This window comes from Giraffa tippelskirchi, chromosome 1 (assembly GCF_054371585.1).
Source record: "Giraffa tippelskirchi isolate mGirTip1 chromosome 1, T2T-mGirTip1v1.2.pri, whole genome shotgun sequence".
NCBI lineage: Eukaryota > Metazoa > Chordata > Mammalia > Artiodactyla > Giraffidae > Giraffa > Giraffa tippelskirchi.
Genome location: NC_137275.1, coordinates 29693081 through 29718680, shown reverse-complemented (window position 1 = coordinate 29718680; position 25600 = coordinate 29693081). Strand labels below are relative to the sequence as shown.

At 39.5% G+C, this 25600-nt stretch overlaps 1 protein-coding gene across 1 annotated transcript; it reads left to right on the top strand.

Moving 5' to 3' along the window:
• Positions 1 to 97: 97 nt before the first annotated feature.
• AMBN (ameloblastin) lies at positions 98 to 11114 on the top strand. Its single transcript, XM_081587457.1, has 11 exons — positions 98 to 112; positions 1006 to 1074; positions 3088 to 3138; positions 4422 to 4469; positions 4949 to 5059; positions 6522 to 6758; positions 7792 to 7830; positions 8093 to 8152; positions 8249 to 8293; positions 8687 to 8731; positions 10566 to 11114. Exons 1-11 carry the CDS (start codon positions 98 to 100, stop codon positions 11112 to 11114), a joined length of 1269 nt encoding a protein of 422 aa, XP_081443583.1.
• The last annotated feature ends 14486 nt before the right edge of the window (positions 11115 to 25600 follow it).

The window sequence follows — 25600 nt, the reverse complement described above, 5'->3', positions numbered from 1 at the left end:
TACAGAGTGAGTTCCAGGCACAGTCCAGAAAAAAATTTTAATCTTCTTTTCTTAGAACTATCTTGGTTGGCATCGCAAGGCCCTGAGAGCACAGTGCATGCCAGCATTGAAGGTAAAATGTGATTTTATGATTTCCATGTGATTCCTGTAAGTTCTTTTCTCCTATCTCCAGGCAGCTTTTATAAAGAGTAATAGCTTATGGTGAACCATTATTAGCATGTTCCCAAGAAGACATGCCTAATACCCTTTCAGCTAAGGGAAAAAGACTTATCTTTCAACTTTTTTGTTATTTGTGATTATTAGTGACAGTATCTAATTTGGAAAAGTATAGGAAGTTGAGCAAATCTCTTGACTAGTCAGATTTCTGTTTGTGTAAATGTAAAGTGCCTTTTGAGCTCACAGAATAAATGAGAGATAATTCATTTTAGAAAGAGTAAAACTCTATTTAGAGACATATTTTACACTAATATCAAAGGAAATTAAAATATTTCATTTATTTTTATTTTTAAAAGATAATTTTTGGCATGGTTTCCTGGATAAGCTAAACAGAATGGTATACCCTTTATACTCGCACATAAAGACTTGTTACAAAATGACTGTTGGTTGTATTACATTTTAAAATGCATTTCAAAATTTACTCTGGAAGGAAACAAAGTATAAAATTCTGTGACTCAAACTTTATAGATGAACATTTCACATGGTGGAAGGGATTTTTAAATTCATAGTATATTTTATGAAATCAAATTATAGAATATTCATGGAAGTGTTCCCACATGTTCATTTAGGTGGTAGCTTTGTTTAAAAAAAAAAAAAAAAGCACTTAAGAAATTTTTAAATTCTTCATCAATTCATTCTAAAAATTAGTTGTTTAGCAATATTTAGTTGTTTTGTTTTTGAACCTAGTCGTTTGGAAAAGCAGAGATTTGCTTGATAGAAATATTGCCTTTAAACCATTCTAAGATAAAAATTCATCTGATTTGATTCTCCAATCCAACTCTGTTTCAGATCCCACTTTTCAAAATGAAGGACATGATACTGATCCTGTGCCTCCTGAAAATGAGTTCTGCAGTGCCGGTAAGTCAGTCCGCTGGGGGTACCCTGGTAGAGACATCACCAGACACCAGACAACACTGAAGGACCTATCTGAGTGTCCACAAAGGGACTCACTGGGATTAATCCAGTGGTATCTTCCACTGGATTCTCAATATCTTTGACTATTGAGTCAAAAGTTATAGCTGCCTAGATGTCAGCCTTTACCATCCAAAAAGAAAGTAAAAGTGAAAGTTTTAGTTGCTCAGTCTGACTCTTTGCAACCCCACGGGCTATAGCCGGCAAGGTTCCTTTGTCCATGGAATTCTCCAGGCAAGAATACTTGAGTGGGTTGCCATTCCCTTCTCCAGGTGATCTTTCCAACCCAGGGATGGAACCTGGGTCTCCTGCATTGCACTGAGCCAGAGGGGAAAGCCTTACCATCCAAAAGCAATAACTAAATATGTAATTTTCCTATTCACAAAGATATTTTAAATATTCCAAAGACAACTCCTATTATTCAACTCAGAGTTCAGTCTTATTCAATTCAGAGTTATAAGATGTATGTAGCCTACAATGATGTCACAGCACAGATTCATTATCAACTACCTGCCATCATTGTGAAAGTGAAATGGAAAGAAGAAATTTCTCCAAAAAAGTAGAGTACATTTTCCTCTTCATTTTTAAAAGAACAATATTAGCCAAATTCCTATGGTTACAAAACTGAGCTAAGTAATTCCATTTGAAGCTAGCAATTACCAACAGATTTGCTTTATAGCGAGATATTGTGTGACCGAAAGCTTAAGTTTCTTAAATTAAAACATGCCATGGAAATGGGGCTAGTTGTGTGTTACAGTTCTGCATCTGGCACATTCTATCATATACTGAGATGATTTAATGTGAATACCATCCTTTGAGCACTGAACTACTCCCATCAATAGTATGTGATTCAGTTTACATGAAGACTTTATTCAGCTCCTACACGAATTTGGAAAATATTGACTGAGCACCTGCCATGAATCCAGCAACATGCTGGAATTGGAGACATAAAGATAAATGTGATGCAGTCTCTTATCTTGAGAACCTTGTAAGTGATCTCAAATGAACTTTAAATATTTAAGTTCCCTGAGACAAAAGTTCTTTGGGTTTCTTAAAATATTTTGGAAAGGAGGGGTGGCAGTGAAAACTGACTACTAGGATGAAAACATCCATTCTACAGATAAAAAGTTTCTATTCCATTGTTCAGTGTGAATTTTAAATGAAAGAAAAAACTGAAGCTGCCACCTTAGCTGACCTTTGTATGATACTGACACTGGGGTCACCTCAGCCACCAACCATCAATCTAACACCCTGACACTCTTAGAACCTATAATGGTCCACAACTGTGTCAATCAGGTCCACTTTGAGAAAGAGGACAATTGCTTAGGATTGTCAACTGACTGCCTGCCTAATCAGATGTTCTCCTTTTACTTCCCACTGGGGAAGATACCCTCTATCTACATTCATGGAAATATTGTTCATTAATGCATGACTTGGATAAATAGAAGCAAAGTGTTCTTTGTCCTGTAGTTGAATATGTTCCTGTTACTTTATTTTCATACTGGCCAATAGGAGGAAAGAAGGGTCAACTCTCACATTCCCTAAAATTCTGAACAATTTGCTCACCACACACACACACACACACACACACACACACACACACACACACACACACACATATCACTCTTTTTGCCTACACAGCTAACCTTTTTCTCTTCTTGGGAGTATTTGCTACACATTTATAGCTCTTTTCCTTCTATCCATTTGCAAAACTGAATTATTTGGAGAAATTTGCACCATGACTCAGATGGTGGGATTTTCCCTGTGTTAAAAAGTAACAAGTGGATAACACATGCTCAGAAAAATGTTCCTGAAATTCTTGCTCACAAAGGAAAACTAGGTACTGGTGTGTTTTTCTATTTTCAGTGTGTAAGGAAGTTTCTCATCGTTTAAAAGAAAAGGCGGGGGGGGGGTAGTTTCTCATGAAAGAGAACACCAATTATTCTTATTTCCATTTAGGCGTTTCCTCAGCAACCTGGGATACCAGGCATGGCTAGTTTGAGCCTTGAGGTATGTACTGTCAGAGTATTTACTTACAATCGTTACATTGGTTTGTTTCTGATAAGAGAGAAATACAAGGGCTGTTTCTCAGTTTTCTGAGCCCGAAGTCAGTGGTTGTCCTCCCATGGAGTTCTAGAGAAGTTTATGACATTTATTAGAGCCTCACCTTATAATTTTACTGCAGTTTTAAATTTTCAGGTGTTTTGGTCTTTAGAACACCACCTGTATGTAAATCAAAGCAATAGTAATATTTAATACTTAATACATTAATTAAAAAACATTGTTCTGAATTCACAAATGGTTTATACTTAGTTCCTTCTCATCACAGTGTATGATAAAGTTCCCATGAGGAAAGTTGTATGTGAGGACTGTAAACAGCATTAACACTGTAAGATGCTACCTCCTGCATAGACTCTGTCTTATTGCAGTTCTTATAACTAATATATACTCTGCTTAGAAAGTCCCAGCAAAATAGAAATGTTTCAGGTATCAGTAGAAAATATACACAGTTAAGAATAGAAAAATGTTTATGAGATTATAAATTTTTCACAAGGTCTTACAAAATTTATTTGTATCATGACAGTCTGAGGGTAATCGATACTTGTATGTGCTAGAAGCTTTTTTCACATGGAAGCTAGTTTCATTGAGTTTCTTTCTTTCTTTCTTACTTTCTAGCTTAATCTCAACTCAAAGCCTTCTAAACCTCTCCCCAGGAAAAAATGAAATTGACTTTCTGTAGAATTGGCAGCATTCTTGACCATCTATCTAGATACTTACCATTTTCCCCAGTATTTTTAATATTTATTATTTTGAGGGCTTTTTTTTTTTAACTTGGGAAAGAGGTAGGGTTGTTTTGTTTTGATTTGCTTTAGTTTGTTTGCCTGTGTGTGTGTTTTTTTTTCCAAATTTCTCTTTGGGCTGGATTTGTAAAATGCAAAGTAAATTAAATGGGAGGAAAAGAGTCAATGAGACAATGTCCTCATAATTACATTGATATTTCAGTTGAATGGGCTATTTTCCCATGTTTCAATATGATCTCCATTTATATGATATTATCTCTCTTTTAATTAATGATAAAAAGTAAGCTCACTATTTTAATAGCAATAATAACAACAATGGCAGAATCATATTTAACATTTCCACTTTTTAGTGATGATTTGTGTCTCCTATCTTATTCAAATTGACCCACGCCAAACTTTGTCTTAATATTATGATATGTTGAAAAATCAATTGTGTCATACACAAAAGGAACATATGTGGCAAACACTAATTGACTTTTCTTTTTTTGATAGACAATGAGACAGTTGGGAAGTCTGCAGGGATTAAACATGCTTTCTCAGGTAATCATATTTTGAAATTTTCTTATTGCAAATATTCATGGTATTTGTAGTAGTGATATTAGCAGCAGCATTGTAATTCATAAAATTTGTGAATAAACAATATCGTAACTACTAAAAGAGCAAAGAGTAACTGAAATAACCTAAAACTAAATGAGGACCTAGGATGGGATAGTAGGGAAAAATAAAAATAATGTTGAATTTTCTTTAGTACAAAAAAAATTCTTTTTTGTAGTATCAATTTTATTATACAGCCCAAAATATGAATGCTTTTAAAAAAGCAAAATCTCAAACAAATTTATGGAAATATTGCAGTTGGCTCAGAATGGAAAGCAAATCTATTGGAAGACTTACCTATCCACATTAATGAATATCACTCTTACTTTTGCTATTTCTGCACTTTCTGTGATTTTTTTAGAAAAAATGAAAACCAAGACAACACTGAAATACAATCATACATTTTTTTTTCTCCATGTCTTTAGTATTCAAGATTTGGCTTTGGGAAATCATTTAATTCTTTGTGGATGAATGGTCTTCTCCCACCACATGCCTCCTTCCCATGGATGAGACCAAGGGAACATGAAACTCAACAGGTAAGTTAGTTGCATCAACGTGTCTGAAACTCCAAGCTTTAAAATATTCCTCTGCTTGCTTTCTCTAAGTTGTCCTATACTAACCACAGACAGGTAATAGTAATGAATAAAAAAAATTTCAAATAAAATAAATCAAAATCTATAACTGTTTTTAGCACTTAGGAAAATTTTAAATGAAATGGTCCAGAATTTCAACCCATTTTGTATATCTATTTCAAATAGGAAGATATGGCTTCCAAAGTAAAAGAGACCTATGTTAAAGATATGAACAGTAATAGTAAATAAACTAGACTCAAAATGAAAGCAGGCTATATCCTGGAAAAATCTAATTTTAGTCAAGAGTCCCTAAATACTAAAAGACAGATTTAAACTGATGCCAAAGTCCTAGTTAAAACACCATGAGCCCTATAGCAATTAATAAATATATTAATCAGTTAATTATTATTCATTTGATGCCTAATAAATACATAAGCCAAATGATAGATTGGCTTTCACTCCATAGATTGGGAGTGAAAGTGAAGTCATTTAAGAATGGCTCTAAAGTTTATGAAATTTCACATCAGATTAGGGGAAAAGACAAAACAACACATTACAAGGTGCTGAGTTGTGAGGTATAAGTAATGAATGAAGTATAAGTACTAATGAAAGCCCAGGAGTTTAGAGATGGGAAATGCTTGAAGAGGTAAAGCAGAGTTCACATTGTGGTGAAACTTCTAAGCCACTTTGAAGCGGCTGCAACCAATTTAAAAATCACAGGGAGCTATTCACAACACATAATTTCAAAGAGGAGCAACCAAACATGGTTGCTTGAACAGGGAGCTTTGATTTCAGATGATTTTCCACAACAAGCAGCATTACTGACCAAGCTACATTTAGTGGGACAGTAAATTATGTTAAGGGTGATTCTTTCTCCACATGATTATTTCCAAATTGAATTCATGACGCAAGAATTCGATTGGTATTTTATTTGGTTATCCCTTCTCTTTTCAAAAAAATCTATCATCTATCATGTGCCAGGAACTTCTTAGAAGCTAGTTAAGTCCTGGGGCCATGAAAATAAATAAGACAGAGTATTCTGTATTAGCTGAATAAGGGATAAAGACATGACATAAACCATTATAATCCACTGAGAAGGTGGTAACACAGAAATACACAGAGGCAGGTGCAGGAACCCAGAGGAGGAAATGGCTCATTCTACCCAGAAGTTCATATAGCTTCCCATTTTACATGAGCAGTGGTAGTCAGTCCCAGTGGAAGCAGGGGAGGTAGACACCTACCAATCTTACCCAAATAACATTGCCTTTAAGCAAATAGGTGCTTCCTATGTAACACAACTTCATGGCAAGTCCCACAGACTCTCTTGCAAGTACAAAGTTCCCCAAGACCTTTCGCTTTAGAAATTCTAGACCCCACAGTTCAGTGAGCCATCGCTTCCTGACGCTCCTTTCAAATTTCTCTGCAGTATGAATATTCTTTGCCTGTGCATCCCCCACCTCTCCCATCGCAGCCATCCCTGCAGCCTCAACAGCCAGGACAGAAACCTTTCCTCCAGCCCACCGTTGTCACCTCCATCCAGAACGCAGTCCCGAAGGGTGTACCTCAGCCTCCGATTTACCAGGGACATCCGCCCTTGCAGCAAGCAGAGGGGCCGATGGTTGAAGAGCAAGTGGCGCCATCAGAAAAGCCACCAACGACCGAGGTAATTCCTTTCTCTGAAGTCCTGTCAGGATCATCCATTAACTTGGTGAAAGAAAATAGATTTGCAGAGCACATTTAAATAATCAGAGCTTTGGGTATAATGCACGAAAATATAAATATGTGTCTGAGCAATTGACATATTTGGGAGCAGAACATAGATAGCCATTCCTGCCCTCTGCCATCTGGGATGGGGGGTATAGATTCTAAAAGATCCTATTCCTATAAAACTGGTCTCTTAGTTGCAAAAATGAAAGCTTTCACTGAAAATAGGATAGTCCAGAGAAGTCCAGGCTTCCTATCATCAAGCGCTTTTTCAGCGCTAGAAGACTGAAAAGAGTGATTGATCTCTCAGCATTGCAAGTAGTATTGCTGCATTACTATTTCTTTGTCTGGTAGCTGTTGTTTGTAGTTTAGTCGTTAAGTCGTGTCCGACTCTTTGCGACCCGGTGAACTGTGGCGCACCAGGCTTCCCTGTCTCGTGGGGTGAGATACTCCTATCTGGTGGTAGAGAAGACTATCAAACAAAAGTACCCTGTGATAAATAGAGAAAAAAGCAATGGACAGAAAAGGAAGTTACCATGTAACTAGTATGTTGCAGGCACTTAACATTCTCCAGTATCATCCTGACTCCCATCCTATAAAGATAGATATTATCATCCTTTTTTAAAGAGAAAAAAAAACAACAGATACTGAGAGGTTATAAAATTTTCCCAGTATCACACAAAATTAAGTGACAGGGCCAGGATTCAAACCAACCTGGCAGGCTCTGATCCCCAAATTCCTTACTTTCTATGCTGCAAGACCAAACAAATTCGTGACAGACATGACACATCCCCCTGCTGTGCACTTGAGTCATGTCAGTAAGGGGCAATTTTGATCTTGTAGGTTGTATCCTCCAAGCTGAAATGAAACTAAAAACGTGGAAATTCATTTTAGATTGTTTATTTATGTAATCGTAAAAAGGATCAGAACCCTTTAAGTTCATTTTGTCTATTCTGATTGCTCAGTAATTTTAATATTTATCTGTAATGCAGCTACCAGGAATAGATTTTGCGGATCCACAAGATCCACCAGTAAGTACAAATCTCAATAAGATACTTTCTTGGAAATACATCTCTATACTTTAAGGAAGAGTAAAAAATTTTAATTGTCCCATTTATTCATAAATATGAAGTATAATGGGTTGCTTTGTTTTCTTAAATATTAAACACTTAATATTTATCATAGTAATTCATCTGAAAATGTATTTCATATAACTCTTAGAAATGTCTATAATGGGAGGTTTCTTGTGTTATAGCAAATATGAATTGCTTATTCTCTTTCTACCATTTAAAGATGTTTCCAATAGCCCGTTTGATATCTCGGGGACCAATGCCACAAAATAAACCATCTCCAGTAAGTTTTTTTTAATACCACTTCTCTGTTTGTAATTTATTTAAAAACTACTCTCTTGGGAATGCATTATGTGATGATTATTGTATTTATATTTAGCTTTACCCAGGAATATTTTACGTGACCTACGGAGCAAATCAACTGGTAAGTCTTTATCCTATTTGAATTAAATGTTACTTTAGGAGATCATATTATAAAATCCAGGTCTCCAACAATAGATCCCATATTTTCTGACTGCTGAAGTTAGCAACCAAAATGGCAAGGAGGCACACTTCCTATTTGGATGATTCTGGCCAGGCATACAAACACACACACACACAATGGCATTAAAGAAAAGGTAAATAAATTTTCTATTGGAATTATCCAAATTGGCTACATTTATTCAATATTGATTCATCTCTCTACTTTATTACACCTCTGGACACAGCATTAATATTAAGGTTTAAGGAAAGACCAATTGACTTTTTTCTTGAGTATCTACAAAGATAATAGGAGTCAGCTGGTTCATAATATGATTCAGCGTTTCTTTTTGAACAGAATGCTCCTGCCAGACTTGGCATCATGAGCTCAGAAGAAATGGGGGTGAGTAATGTCTTCAAACTCTTCTAAAAACAGTGGCCAAGGGAAAACAGTCACAGATGACTGGCTGCAAGAGGCACTGGCCATGAGCATAGCTGAATATACAACATGGGACTCAGGTTGTTCCACTCCAAAACCAAAAGCTGGATTCTGAAGCAGCATGCAAAGAATCATCACATTTCCCATATAACTGTTTCTGAGTGATGAGCATTCTTGCACATAGGATTTTGCCCCATTTCTTGAGTGCACAGGAGCACAGGAGCAACATCTCTTGAAAAGCCATCATTATTGAACAGCAAATGCTTCAAACCAAAAGAGAAACACATGGTTCATGAAGTCCCCCTTACTTCTCAGACCATTTAACCCCTCAAAACAACAAACTCAACAAAATAACAAAGCATTTAGACCTCAAAATTGAGAGATCAAAAAGAAAAAAATTAATCAAATTTAAAATTTGATTATTGTAAAATTCCAAGTACATTAATGACCTAAGTCAAGTATATTCTTACTCTGTTATCATTATCCATGCATATTACAACTTTAAAATGTGAGATCAACAGACTCACAATTGGACTTTTTCTCTCAGAAATTTCTATGTTATATCTGTTAGAACACAAAACAGAACCATACTAAAGTAACAAATTATCAAACCATATCAAATTAATAAAGACAGATCATATCAAATTAATAAATACACATAAGCATGCTATCATTAAAAGAGAACTCGAATCTCAAATTATTGAATGCCTTCTGTGAGTGAGACATGTAAAAAGATCCTCTGGAGATAAGTTAAATAAGGTTTCTGATCTCACAGAGTTTACAGACTAATCAGTGGGAAAAATAGATACCAGAGCAGATAATGTGAAAATTATGTGATAAGGGTCGCAGCCCAGGGGTTCACAGTGCCATCTCTGGAGGAGATGATGTGAAAATCTGAGAGTGCAGAGCCAGGAGAAGGTAAGAGGAAAAAGTACTGACTCTACATAACAAAACATACATAACTGACTCTACAAAACAGGTTGAAAATTCAAGTGTCAATTTTCATTTTATAATTTTAATTAACTTATTTATATTCTGCCTCAATCTTACAAGATTTTCCTGTAGCTTATAAAAAAGACAATAAATATAACAAAAAAACTGAAGACAGAATTTTAAAATGAGTCAAAATGAGAATACAGATATGTAAGTTACAAGGCCATGCACAACCATTGTAAGTAACCCAAGATTTTGGTTCTGAAATGTTTTGCAACAAAGGAAAAAAAGGAAACATGGTCAGTTCTAGAATTTTAACTGTCCACAGGAAGAAAATGTTACCTTTTCTCCAGAGGAAGGAAGGAAGGAGGGGAAGAAGAACAAAAGAAGGAAGGAAGAAAAAATTTTAAAAGAAAAAATGTTACCTGGGCCTTCATTAATTTGAGAGCTACTGAGAAATGATATTGACAAGGTCCTCCAAAACTCTGCTCAACCAATTTAGGAATGGATCAGATTTATGTTGTTTTACGATGGTATTGCCCATTTCAGCTGCTTATTGTCTTCTTAAAACTAAATTCAAACTACCTTTTGTCTGTAGACATGGTTCTTCCCTACTTCCCTGCTTCTCTTCTTCCCTTTCAGCAAACATTCAAAGGGTCTTCATCTCCCTTTCAAAGAAGTGAGTGCCTCACCCAGAAAAATGCAGAAGTCAATTTAGTGAGAAATGTGCTTACGCAAAGCTGTCAGCCAATTCCCTGTTCCCTATCAGTTTTTTTGTGGCTTCTCAGGGAATTTGACCAGGTATAATTGCATGGTAGTTAACGGTATGTGACAATAGTGTCTTTGGTAAATGGTTTTTTTCCAGGGAGGAAGAGGAAGCCCCGTGGCCTATGGAGCCATATTCCCAGGATTTGGAGGCATGAGGCCCAGCCTTGGAGGGATGCCCCACAACCCAGACATGGGTGGGGACTTTACTCTGGAGTTTGACTCCCCAGTCGCTGCAACCAAAGGCCCGGAGAAGGGAGAAGGAGGTGCACAAGACTCCCCTGTGCCAGAGGCCCACCTAGCTGATCAGGAAAGCCCAGCTCTCCTTTCAGAGCTAGCACCTGGTGCCCTCGGAGGGCTTCTTGCTAATCCTGAGGGCAATATTCCCAACCTGGCAAGGGGCCCTGCAGGGCGCAGCAGGGGATTCCTTAGGGGAGTTACCCCAGCAGCTGCCGACCCACTGATGACCCCTGGATTAGCTGAGGTTTATGAGACCTATGGTGCTGATGAGACCACAACTCTGGGTCTCCAGGAAGAAACAACCGTGGACTCCACAGCGACCCCTGACACTCAGCACACATTGATGCCAAGAAACAAGGCCCAGCAGCCCCAAATCAAGCATGATGCATGGCGTTTCCAAGAGCCCTGAGAGTTTGGAGATATCAGCTACTTTCTGTATGCACAAGCTCCCCAGCTTTGTCCCCATAGCATATCTGTTTGCAAAAACACTTATTACCCTTCTGCAGCAAAGGCATTAAAAGTGCTAAGCACATATTAATAAATACAAGTGGCTAGAAATAGTGTAGGTCCCCTTCTTGCTTTCATTCTCTTATTGAAATAAAATGTGCCGCCTGTCTCTGTGATTTAGAAATACTATTAATAACATCAGAGCAAGTCAAAGGGTCTCTGCATTTGAAAATCACTGTTTCTTAGCTATCTTGGCATTACAGAATTTCTCTTGCTAGCATGACACTGTTATATTCAGGAAATGTGACACTACTTTGGAAATTTTTCTTTAAGCAAAGGCACATATTCTTAGAATTATAAGTTATTTCATTCAAACGTTATTAAACGGGGACTGGTCGACAATCCCTGACTGGATTACTGGGTTTGGTTTACTGGATTTAAAATTCTCATTTGTAGAGTATTTTATTTAATCTAGTAAAAACATCTAGCCTATTTTAAATAAAGAATTTTTCTCACTGAAAATATCAGGAATTATACGCTTATTATTTACATATATTTAAATGGTTAAGAGAAGCATACTCATGCCCTGCCTTTGCTACTCTTTAACTCATTTTATTCAACTTGTTTTCCTTTCCTGGCAAGTTTATTGAGTATCTACAGATGCCCTCAGCACTGTGCTAGGGAACAGGGACACAGTCGCTTCCTCTGAGTTTTCAACAGGGGTGATTGACAAGTAGACAAACAACCACAGTAATAACAAAAATCTGGTGGCTCAGACGGTAAAAAAAATCTGCCTGCAATGAGGGATACCTGGGATCGATTCCTGGGTGGGGAAGATTCCCTGGAGAAGGGAACGGCAACCCACTCCAGTATTCTTGCCTGGAGAATTCCACGGGCAGAGGAGCCTGCCAGACTACAGTCCATGGGATCACAAAGAAATGCACACAACTGAGCGACTAACACACACACGCACACACGCGCAATAACAAAAACAGCCACTCGAGGCCAGGCTTGAGTACTTTACATGTATTATCTCACAACAGCACTGAAGAATAGATACCCCAACCCCCCAGTACATGTGAAAAGTGCTATAACAAGGTCAAGTACAGAGCACACGGGAACCACAGAGATTAGGGACGTCTCCAGGCTAAGGTTAGGAGTATGCGAGGGGCTGGGAGGGAATCACACAAGTTTTCTCAGAACAGTACCAAAAGCATCTGCAGAATGAGGCTTCCAAAAGGAAGAAACCCAAGAGTCATGTGGGCACCATGTGAGAATTGGCTCATTTCTGTGAAACATTATGTGGAAAAAAGGAACCCAGATAATGACCATTACTTGTCACCAAAGCTAGGGTTGTATCAGCCTGGGCTACTTGCCTAAATCAAGAGGTTCCAAGGCCAAATCTGAAAAGTCACCTCACCTCTAAAAAGTAGCCTCCTCCCTCATTCTCTCCATTTCCTCTCAAGATGCCCAGACCAGGCCTCAGAGTCTGTGCAACTCAGATTCCTGTCCATCTCTTGTGGAGATTTTGGAGAAGAAGCCAAGGAAAAGAGCCCTGAGATGCCTGCTCACCTGGGCTATTTCAGGAGCCTTAACAGGACCATGCAGCCACTTATTATTTCCTCCTTCTCTTCAGGCAGAGCTCTGCTCACCCCCATCCATGGGTTGGAGCTGAAGGAGAGATGCAGGGGATAAAAATTCAGTTCGTGTCCCATAGTCTGGAAAAAGTGCAAGGGTAAGAGAATAACAGCCACGGTAGCCAGCAGACGCCCACCGAGACCCACCTTAGCGTTCCAGACAGTCTCCTCAAAAGCAATACCATTAAAGACATATAGACAGGTATGGGTTCAAACCTTGACATCACATCTAATTATCTCTGAGTCTTTGAAAGTGAGACTTAATCTCTCTGCTCCTGTGTTTTCATGTCCCTAAGGGAGTCAGAGTGCAACTCACCCCACAGGGTTGCTGTGAGAACTAAACGAGATAAAGTCCACAGACAAAATTGCCACATCATGGTAGCTTCCTTCTTTTCCTACTGATCCTTTTCATAAGGAGAACCTAACAAAACAGCTTCAGTAACAGTGGATAAATGGAATATTCCCATTATCTGATGAAATTGTGCTTTTCCATTCACACTCCACACCCTACCCCTTTTGTCCTTCTTTGTAATTCAGAGCAAGCATTTACAAGATCACATATGCTGGTTTTCCTGATGAACACTGTCATATAATAAGCTCAAAGCTGGTCTCTGCTATTGGCAGGTGGGCACTTAACTGTGTTAATAGTTAGATCAACTTTGACAAGGGGGATACCAAGTTGTTGATACCCTACCACCATGGTCACTTCAAGCACCAGTCCATGAGCAAACACCAAGGTGGGCTCAATATACCCCACAAGAGGAGCCATCTTAATTACTGAGAATTTCCTCCACTATGATGCCCCTCCACTGGACATTTACATAAGAAATAAATATCTTCCTACTGTAGCCCATTCTAAAACATTTAAGTAGCCCACCTTCTAGACATCCTTATTAGTAATTGTCCAGTTTTGTTCTTTCTGACTACTTGAGCAGCTGATCAGTCTGGTGTTGACCCTGAGTTGGTATTGATCTATATCTCAAACCTTTTGTCCTTCCACACAGAAGAGACACCAGATATACTATCTGGAGTTCTGTCCACTCAATGGGCTTGTGTGGTATTAACTGTACACTTCCAGCTGATGCTAGAGTACAAAAATCCATAAACCAGGCACACATTCCTTCCTATCCATTAGTTGATCATATATAGGGTAGTCATAATTGATTTGCCAAATTAGGACACTTTTAACAATGAAAAGTCGTGTCATGAATGATGAATAATGCAGACAACAGGTATAAACCAGTACTACCTAGGGCAAATCTGGATATCTGCTTATTCCAGTCATACAGAACTCCCCGTGAAACCAGATGTATGGATTGAGGGAAAGGCATCAAGTTATAAAGAGGAAGTATATGAAAGTCTGAACCTGTTGCTTACACAAATTACTTGAGGCCTTCAAATCCGCTAAAGCCTGATTATTTTCATTTATGATGGATTACTGCTGTTTATACTGTTTTATGGTTCAACGGATCATATATCACCTAGTTCAGGATGAGTAACTCAAATAGCATAACCACTTGGCATCCCCAAGTCAGCACATTGGGTCTATTAGGGTCCAGTAGCAAGGCAAGAACTTCTTTTCACAAAGAAAATCCTAAGGTTCCATGCTCTTATTCTCCTGTCAGGGCTTGTCAGAGGTCCCATAAAGCCTCAGATACTTCCATGGGCCCCTGAGTCATAAGTCATAATGCACACTTGACATAGAAGCTTATGCTACTGTATGTACTCCTTTCTTGACCTAAGTCCTACTCAAAACTGGCCATCTTTCAAGCCATACACTATGTAGTATATGTTGTCTTCAAAACACACAAAAAAATCCCAAAGCATTGGGCTTCTCTCATCTTGCCCAGTGGTGTAATCTGCCTCAACTTGAATTTTGCTTTAGCTGTCTTGACATGTCCCACGCTCCTAGGCCTTTAGAAATGTCAGGAACCCCATAAACTTTTCTAGTATTTATCTTCCACCTTCTGGCTTGATTCTTCTTGCTAATCAAACCTGAGGCATTGTATTTTCAATGGAATGGAATAGCATGGTTTCCAGTGGGATTTGAAGATGATCAAGGACTCTCAGGACTATTTTATGATGGATTACAAGAGAGGTGACACAGTCCTGGGGCAAGACAGTTTAAGTCTGTATTGTCCCTGCCCTTCAAAAGCAAATTGCTTCTGATTTTTCTTACTGATTGGGATAGAAAGAAAGCATCTGCCAGATCAATAACCACATATGACACGCCATGGGCTATACTAATTCGTTCCAATAAAGCTACCACATCTAGAACTCAAGCTACAACTGGCATCACCACCTTATTAATTTTGCAATAATCCACTGTGCCCCCATAACCCTTGTAGCATTTGCATCAGCCAAACAATTGAGTTAAATGGGAATATGGTAGGTCATCTTCGCTTCCCTTTCTCTGTCAAGGCTTCAGTGGTGACACTAATTGCTATCATTCTCCCTCCAGGTCTTACCATCTTGTCAAGGGGATTGGAGGAAGCAGTACATTTCTAGGACATTTCCTTCCACTTGGCCTGTCCTACCATTATAGATTTAATTCTACTGGTGTAGGAATCAGTGTGGAATTCTGTCAATCACTAGGCATACCTCCTCTGACTATACATTTTGGGTCTGGGGAAGTAACCACAAGATAGAGTCACTGAACCCCACCCCCACCATTAGATGGATGTGGACCAATTCTGTCTCTCATCTGATTTCCAAAGCTTTAATTGGCAAACTGTTAGGCTTTTCAGGTTCAGAACCACTGTCTAATAACTTCCAGAAAGCCTGGGTATTTCTCTTCCCCCACTCCACTCTATACAATCATCGTAGTAAACTGCTATTAGTCTCTCCAGAGAAGACCTAGGGAAACTTCCATAATATACATATGCGGTCTTTCTCACAGAGACCTTGTTTTCCCTCAGATAAGGGACTCCAGGTCTGGGAAGTAGGTAAGAGAATGTGAATTCCACTGTGGTGACTTGAGTAAGGCTCAGTGAACCTAGAAACTTACCTATTTATGCCAAGCAGCACCTTAACAGGATGTCCATAGATTGTTTTCTAGAGATTTATGATCTTTTAGTCACCGTTACAGATCCCTGCTGGTCAAAGCATCCTGACTACCATTTCATCCTGTGACTTAGTGTGGTAATTGCATCTTCCTTGTCTCTGAGAGACTTGGCCTCTATTATTTCAGAATCCTATATTTCCCATTGATATTCCAAAGTAGCAACCTCCATCATTATACCTGCCCTGCTGCTGCTGGTAAGTCATTCAGTCGTGTCCAACTCTTTGCAACCCCATGGACTGTAGTCCACCAGGCTCCTCTGTCCATGGGATTCTCCAGGCAAGAATACTGGAGTGGACTGCCATCCCCTTATCCAGGGCATCTCCCAACACAGGGATCGAATCCATGCCTCCTGCGGCTCCCAAATGGGAGGCAGATTTTTTACTGTTGAGTCAGCCATCATATCTGCCCTACAGAGGATAAAACCACAGAGCTCTCCACAATGCCTGAAGTCAAGGAAGGGTCTTCTAGGCCCTTCTGGGTGGAGAAGGGTTAGGAATAAATCTGGAATGGTAAACACAATAGACCCATTACACCAATACCTGGCATTACACCAATGTGTCTTACATGTGGCACGCCTGCCATCAGTGTAAAGAAGCAAAACTGAAAGTATTAGTCGCTCAGTCATGTCAGATTCTTTGAGACTCCACGGACTGTAGCCCACCAGGCTCCTCTGTCAATGGGAATTTCCAGGCAAGAATACTGGATTAGGTTGCCATACCTTTCTCCAAGGGATCTTTCCAAACCAGGGATCGAACCTGGGTCTCACACATTGCAGGCAGACTCTTTACCATTTGAGCCACCAGGGAAGCCCAAGACAATAATTTTTATGTAGCACATGAATAAAAGTATTTACATCAAGTGATGATGGTTTTTCATTTACAGATGCAAAAATGAGGTTTAAGATAAATTTTGTATAATAGGCTCTATGCTCACCTACCTCAGTTGAACTACTGACTCACACTTGTTTCTTTATGTGGCTTTTTAAGTATTAAAAATTTTTTAATTAAGTAAATAGTATAGATTGGTGGCACTAGTGGTAAAGAACCCACCTGCCAATGCAGGAGACATAAAAGATGCAAGTTTGATCCCCGGGTAGGAAAGATGCCCTGCAGAAGGGCATGACAACCCACTTCAGTATTCTTGCCTGGAGAATCCCATGGACAGAGGAGTCTGGCAGGCCACGGCCCATGGGTCGCAAAGAGACTGAATGACTTAGACTGAAATGTCTCAGACACGTCTGAAATGACTTAGCACAGACAAATTAGGGTAGGATACAGCAACAATCACAAAGGCAATTGTACATAAATGACTATGTACATGAACAAAGTTTAGAAAAACACTGACTTAATTCAATCTTTGCATTTATAAGCTAGGAGTCTCGTGCCCAGAATGATAATGTCTTTTTTCAAACTCTATTTGCGTTAGAGGTTAAAAATAGAAGACTTCAAATTTCCCCTCGGCTCTCACACAGACACTCCACAGCAGTCAAGCATTCATTTGAGAATCTAATGAAAGCTGTGAAATGAAGACTCTTGAAAGTCTATTGGACTGCAAGGAGATCAAACCCAATCCTAAAGGAAATCAGTCCTTAATATTCATTGGAAGGACTCATGCTGAAGCTGAAGCTCCAATACTTTGGCCACCCGACATGAAGAACTGAAAAGACCCTGATGCTGGGAAAGATTGAAGGCAGGAGGAGAAAGGGATGACAGAGGATGAGATGGTTGGATGGCATCACCGAGTCAAAGGACAAGAGTTTGAGCAAGCTCCAAGTGTTGGTGATAGACAGGGAAGCTTGGCGTGCTACAGTCTATGGGGTCACAAAGAATCGGACACAACTGAGTTACTGAACTGAACGGAATATTCATAAAATTCTGCCTACAATTTCAGTGATTACTCAGACAGCCTACAGTCTAATCATTCAAATACCTACCAGTATGTGGTACTGTATGAGTGGAGGCAAATATTCAAACTGACCCAGACTCACAGTCTGAATTTTTCAGAACTTGAAAATACTTTTTTTGGGAAAGTAACTCTCAAACACATGAAAGAAAGCTCTGAATTCCTAGGAGTGTTCAGCTTCCATCCAAAATTGCTCACACGGAAGGGTTGGCTAATGCAGACTGCACGTGGCTATAAGTCAAAGGACATCAATCAATACACAGACTGGGCTGCATTTTGCAAAGAGGGGCACCAAAGCCGAAGTTTAGACAGTTCCTTTCTTCCTTAAACACTGGAGACTGGGGGGAGGTGGGAACACCTGAAACCACACTCCACAGAACCAGACGCTAGAAACAAAATTCCCAGTTTTGAGAAATAATCATTACAAAGTTGCCTGTCATCATAGCTTTTGCTGATGCCTTCAGCTCTCTCCCTGAACTTTCATCTTTCAAAGGGCTCAGCACTTTTCTGCCCACAGACCCCCACATAACCAACAGTTTGATAATGACTTAAAGATAAGCTATGTGAGCACAGCGAAGGAAATGACTGTGGGCTTTCCAGAGTGGACGGGGATTTACATTCTAATTTATTCACAAACTAGAAATGTAGTGGGGAGGTGGTTGTTATTTAAAGATGTGTTTAGAAAAACTGATATAAACAAGTCAGTCCTGGAGATATGTGTCTAGCACAGGTTGGACATTATTTTAATATGAGCCTGGCGGGCTACAGTCCATGCCGTCAACAAGAGTCAGTCACGACTGAGTGACTGAGCGACTGAGCACGGACGCACAGGGCTATGCTACTTCTATGAAACAAGGAAAGCTAAGTCCCAGAAGATGAAGCTACAGCATCACTGCAAGTTGCAAGCTTAGGGGAAAAAATGGAAGATAGAAAGTCAGAAACCCTGAGACTGCCCCTCTGTCTTGGATCGCTGAGGCTTACATTTATACCTATCCTAAGGCCAAGTATGCCAAGCCAGCTACTTCCAAGCTGAGTTTATGAAACATGTGGGTGTTGAACATGTAGCATTTATCTCCTTTTTGCAGTTTTAGAAATGTTAGTACATATTTTTGTGAAAGATCCTGTGCGGGTGCTCAGGGTGGTCATCTATCTCAGTTTGCTGGAAAGCACGTTTGTCCAACAAAGATCCAAGTGAACACCATGCACTAAGCACTGTCTTAGGCATTGCAAAAACAACAGTAAAGGGAATACCAAATCAGTGATACGACTTCAAGTGGTGATAAGCCCTGTGATGAAAGCTAAAACAGGGTAAGGAAGAAAGAGGAAGGAGAGACTATGGGGTGGTTAAGGAGAGCTCCCTGAGGAGGTGATATTTGAATTTCAAAACTGAAAGCTCCTTAGAGAACAACTAGTCAAACACATACATTAAAGTTTAAAAAAATAAAACACTGAATGCCAGGAAGTTAAAACTTGCTCAAGGTTACACAAGGGCTTCCCAGATGGCTCAGTGGTTAAGAATCTGCCTGCCAATGCCGGAGCTGCAGGAGACACAGGTTCAATCCCTGGGTCAGGAAGATCCCCTGGAGAAGGGAATGCCTATTCATTCCAGTATTCTTACCTGGGAAATCCCATGGACAGAGGAGCCTGGTGGGATATAGTCCATGAGTTCGCAAAGAGGCAGACACGACTGAAGTGACTTAGCATGCACGCACACACACACACACACACACACACACTCACACAACGTTACACAGAGACGAATGTGGGATCTACAACTAGAAGCCAGTCAGACCAAGGTATTCCCAGTCGGATATTCTGTGCTCTCATCTGCCCCATTCTAAAGCACCTTCTCAGTCTTGGTGTTGCACAGGCAGAAGGAAACATGTGAATTGACCCTGACCTCATGCCTGGGTTTCATTAGACAGCAGTATGGCACAGTAGTTTAAACACCAATTCTGCTCTTCCTGGTTTCTGACCCCATTCCTTCATCATTCTGTGCCAGAGCTTCCTTATATGAAAACAAAACAGACAAGGCTAAGAAAGGTAATCAAATTCAACATGTTAGAACACGCAATAGTGACTTGCATATTAGAATTCCATAAATATTAATACTAGGAATTACTGTGCTTTTTATAGCCACTGATGTGTATAGCATTGCCTATCATTACAATTGTAATGAACAAATTATTTGTGTAATATTTGTTTAAGATCTGTCTCCCCCCACTAGCCCATAAGCTCTCTGATGACAGGGCTATTTGTCTTGTTTACTTCAGTGTCTCCAGATGCTAGAATGGTACCTGACTCAGAATATGAACTCGATAAATATTTACTGAATGACTTAATGAATTAAAATGCATAATTGCTATAGATTTTGGATAAGAAAGCAAAACTGGTAAGAATCTTGTCAGTAAAAATTGCCGTTGCACATTTTTACTTAATGAGTCTTAATTTAGACTCACTATTTATTGCCATAAGAGAAGGCTTTAAGTAAGCAATAGCCTAACTCATTTCGTGTGAGCAGCTATGTCAATATGGTCCCCTACTTTATACTGCCCAGAATTACTTATCACAAGAGTCAAGTGCAGTTAAACCTCTGCAATTTGGACTTCATTCATTCAGCCAACACATTTTGAGCACCTACTAGGCCCTGGTACTGTGTTAGCCACTAGAGACACAATGATACCAAGATGAGTAGGTCACTCAGATGCTGCTGTAAATGCTGCTATTTAGACGAGGACTCAAAGGAAAAGCTGACTCTGCTGGGAGAAGGAGGAAGTGGCGCAGAGAAGGGTATTTTTGAGCTGGCTCTGAAAAAATACAGAGCTTTCTAAGTGGAAGAAGTAAAGAGAGAATTCTAGGCTCAGAAAACCACAAGTACAGATGCGCAAATATTTAGAAAGATCTGAAGAGTCTGGGGAGGGGAAATAAAACAATATGGCAAGAGTGTCAAGATGTTAGGAAATATTCTTCAGTGCTGTGTTAGGAAAAACAAGCAGAGGCAGATGGTGACTTTATGCCAAATTAAGGAGTTTACATTTTGTTCTGTACCTCCCAGAGAAGGGGGATATGGGACCAGAACTGGTTTGGGCGAAATTAATCCTGACAGCAGTGAAGTGGGTTGGAGGGTGTCTTTGAATTAGGGAATGGTTGGAGGTGTGAATCCAGTTAGAATTGTCTCTGTCCTCTGAGTCTTCTTTCCTGTCTATACTTTCTGTCTCCCTGACTTGTGTGTGTGTGTGTCTGTGTGTGTGTGTGTGTGTGCACACGGGCGTGTTTTGTGTGTGTGTGTCTGTGTGTGTGTGTGTGTGTGTGCACACGGGCGTGTCTGCATCTCTCCCTCTTTCAAGTCCTCTGGCTCTCTGCTTTATCTCACACTCTCTCCTTCTGGCTCACTGCCTCTCCCATTATCATTATTTGATGTACAAAACACACAAAATTCCCTGCCTTTACTGCAAAAGAGGAAGATAGACAAAAATTGTTAGGAAAACATACGTTAATTGATGACGAGCGCAATCGAGAAAAATAAAGCAGGAGAGAGGATTAGCAAGGATGACAGAGCTACAGTTTTACCTCACTGAGATGGCGAAATTTGAGTGAAGACCTAAAGGAGGCAAGGGAGTAAGCCATGGAGACTCTGGGTAAGAGCGTTCTAGGCAAAGGCCGCAGCAAAGGCCCTGAGGCAGAAGCATACCTGTCATGAATAAGATAAATTAAGAAGGCCAGCATGGCCTGAGACAAGGAGGGAGACAAAGTAGGAGGAGAAGGCTATCAGAGAGATGGGTTCAGACACATAGGGCACAGGCTGAACTGAGCCCATTGGAAGAAGTTCATGATCTGACTTACATATATTTAAATATATATTTAACATATCACTCTGGCTGCTAATTTGAGAAAAAACTGAAAAGGAGCCAAGAAGAAACAGAGAGACCACTAAGGTGGTAAGACTCAGTCAGAGTGAATAGAACGGGTTCAAAGTGGTCTGATTCTGGATCTATTCTGCAGATAGAGCTGCCGGGATTTTCCGAGGAATGGGTAAATGTCAAGGATGACCCCAAGGTTTGGGGTCTGTGAGACTAGGATAGAGATACATCCCTTTAGATGATGCTAAGGTCGCTTCTGCCTCTGAGATTCTATGATTTGGAGAAACTTTTCCTTCAGAGTGGAATCTTTCACTCTTCCAGAAACTAGTTTATTAAAAAACTGAACATATATGGTATCTGTTTTACATTACTGTCTCTCTTCAGGAAGCTCTTCCAATAAAGGAAAATCTATGACAAAGCCTTTTTAAAAACACAAAGAAAGAAAAATATCCATTTGTTTAAAAACCCAATCTTTTCCAGTTACCTTTTGAACACTCAGTGTGGCTGGATTCCTGCATTTCTTATAGATAAGGCAAATACTGAGTCCTGGTGAGCCCAGAATGATCTTGTCATCAAAGGAAAGCAGAAGAACCAAGATGGACCCCAGGCCAGAAACAGAGAGAAATCCCCTGGGGGCAACACTTTGACTTACTAACGCTGATGGCTCCAGTCAAAGGGTAGCCCTGGTGCTGACGCTCCCTGGTAACTCAGCTGATAAAGAATCGCCTGGAATACATGAGACCCCGATTCAATTCCTGGGTTGGGAAGATCCCCTGGAGGAGGGCATGGCAACCCACTCCAGTACTCTTGCCTGGAGAATCCTCATGGACAGAGGAGCCTGGTGGGCTACAGTCCATGGGGTCACAAAGAGTCGGACATGACTGAGCGACTAAGCACCGCACAGCACAGTGCAGACTTTCACCTAGACTTGTGACGATGATATTGTGGCAACAGCAAACTGGAGGCAACAGACAGTGGTGCAAACTCATACTCTCAGTAGCCTCAGCTTCTGTTCATGAATCACCCCAAGTTTCCATTAGATATTAAATATCTACCAGTATTAATATCTACCATTCAGAGTTACTAGGAAAAGACAACATATCCAAAGTAAACAACTCTAACCCTACATCTTGGGATGAACAAATGGGTGGTAGAACCTCAGAATACAAGCTCACGTTGGTTTAGCATCCCAAAGGTGGGTTTATGAGACCCACTCCCTCTAAATAGACAGGTGAAGGTTGGTGGTGGCAGGTAGGAAAGGAAACCCATACAACACAAAAGCCATAAACAGAGGGCTGCATCCCATGTATATGAGACCATTGAGGAAGAGGAGCTCAAAATATGTGTATCATCTCAGTGTAGAAGTGTAGTGTGAATGCTAGCATTTCTGAAAAAAATGATTAGATGATGTCTGGTAAGAAATGAGGTGATAGACTCAACAAGCTTCCACTTACTCAATTATCCAGTCTGCTCTAACTGTTTATTTAGAAGTTGATTCATCTTGCCCAGTATGCACTACACTCCAAATACCAAGAGACAGCTTTCTGTTTTCAAAAGAAGCAAGACTTATTTTTCTTTTACTTTCCATGCAACTGGGCTTTAAAAAAAATCATAATTCATGTTAGTATTTGGAATTGAAACTCCACAAACCCATTTTATATAAGTTCACATCCCACTTTATTTTTACAAAAAAAAACCTTTTATAGAAAGTTGGGGGACTTCCTTGGTGGTCCAGTGGTTAAGAATGCACCTTGCAATGCAGGGGACATGGGTTCAATCCCTGGTTGGGGAACGAAGATCCCATCTGCAGTGGACCAACACAACTAGAGAGTCCATGCACCACAACAAAAGGTCCCGTATGACGCAACAAAGTTTCCGCATGCTGCAACTAAAACCCAATGCTGCCAAATAAATAAATTTTTTTTTTAAAAAAGAAACTTGGTCCCAGTGTCCTGAAACCACTGGTGAAAACATACATACCATGTGTGTCTACACTATTTAAAGGGAAATAGTTAACTGCAGGCAGACCTGGGTTCAACTCCCCATTCTACCACTTGGCCATTGGCAGGTTCTTAAACTTCATTAAGATTCCATGTTTTCAACAGTAAAATATTGGTGGATGGATCATAGTGCCTACTGTATAGGGTTGTGTCAATATTCAATAAGATAAATCATCTAGAGAACTTAGCCCAGGGCCCAGCATATAGTCAATGAAGTTACTTATTGTTATATATTTCAAGGTACTATTACTATAAAGAAATGATAATTCAGTTCAGTTCAGTCGTGTCCGACTCTTTGTGACCCCATGAATTGCAGCACGCCAGGCCTCTCTGTCCATCACCAACTCCCGGAGTCTACCCAAACCCATGTCCATCGAGTCAGTGATGCCATCCAACCATCTCATCCTCTGTTGTTCCCTTCTCCTCCTGCACCCAATCCTACCCAGCATTAGGGTCTTTTCCAATGAGTCAACTCTTTGCATGAGGTGGCCAAAGTGTTGGAGTTTCAGCTTCAACATCAGTCTTTCCAATGAACACCCAGGATTGATCTCCTTTAGGATGGATTGATTGGATCTCCTTGCAGTCCAAGGGACTCTCAAGAGTCTTCTCCAACACCTTAGGCAGGGTTTATTGTTACTATTTTATTAATTAAATTTTTTATATCTATCTCTTCTCAGACATTATTTTAGACAGTTCATAGTATGAAATAGTAAAAATGAAGAGGGAAATAGATTAGGAGTTTGGGATTAACATATATACACTACTATATATAAAATAGGTAAACAGCAACGACCTACTGAACAGTGAACTATACTATCTTGTAACAATAATATATATATAATATATATATTATATATATAATAATATCTTGTAACAATAATATAAAAGAATTTGGAACAGAATCTGTATATATAACTGAATCATTTTGCTGCAAACTTAAAACTACCACAGCACTGTAAATTAGCTATACTTCAATTTTAAAAGTACAAAAAAAGAAAGAAAAAACTCCAAAAAAAAAAAGTAATATGGTTAGTAACATTAGATGGTAGATACAAGCAGAAAGGACATTCACAGGCTCAATATAGGGTCAGAGGCTGAGTCAGTTGTCTACAAGTAGTTGAGACTGCTGTATCTTCCCATTCCCATAGTTCCTTCAACACGCTTCTCCTAAATTCAAATGGCATTGAATAGCTCTGGACATTTTGAGAAGCTGAGGTGGGAGACATTTAGTTTGGATTTAGTGTTACGTATTTTATGTGATCCACAGTAAACTTTTATATATAGTTAAAATGTTCTCTTGTTAGAATGATTTCCAAGAATATCCCTTCTTCCCACGCCTAACTCTCAATACCTACTCATTCTACATGTGACCTAAAAGTGTCAGACCAGAGAAACTATTGTGATACGAAGGTGTCTTGGAAGCTGGCCTGGCAACATGTGAGGAGAGGAGAAATTGGGCTTCAAATGTATGGATGCTATAATAGAAGTCAGGCAGTTAGTAAAAACATTGTTTTTCCAGATTTTGTAATGTCTGTACTATTTGTCAACTCTTTAAAATCTGAAATTTGTTTGCAATTTCTTTTCTTAACGAATATTTTTTCTTACCTAAATTTTGTGTTGTTTTTCTTACAGAAAAAGCCCCCAAAATTATACTAACTAAGGCCTCACATAACCTGGATCCACTGTTAATTAAGCCACCAAATTTAGCTTAGCAACCCCATGGACTGCAGCCTGCCAGGCTCCTCTGTGCATGGGATTTTCCAGGCAAGGATACTGGACTGGATTGCCATTTACTTCTCCAAGCAACCAGAGTGAGAGGAAAATACAGAATGTTACATAGATCTTGTTATGGCAAAGGAGGAAATAAATCATAATGATAGTTGTAACAAAAGTGATTGATATTTCTAAAATAAGTTGTAGAAGGTAAAGACACTGGTCTAAATACTCCACTAGCAATGTGACTCCAGAAAAATAAGTTATTAGAT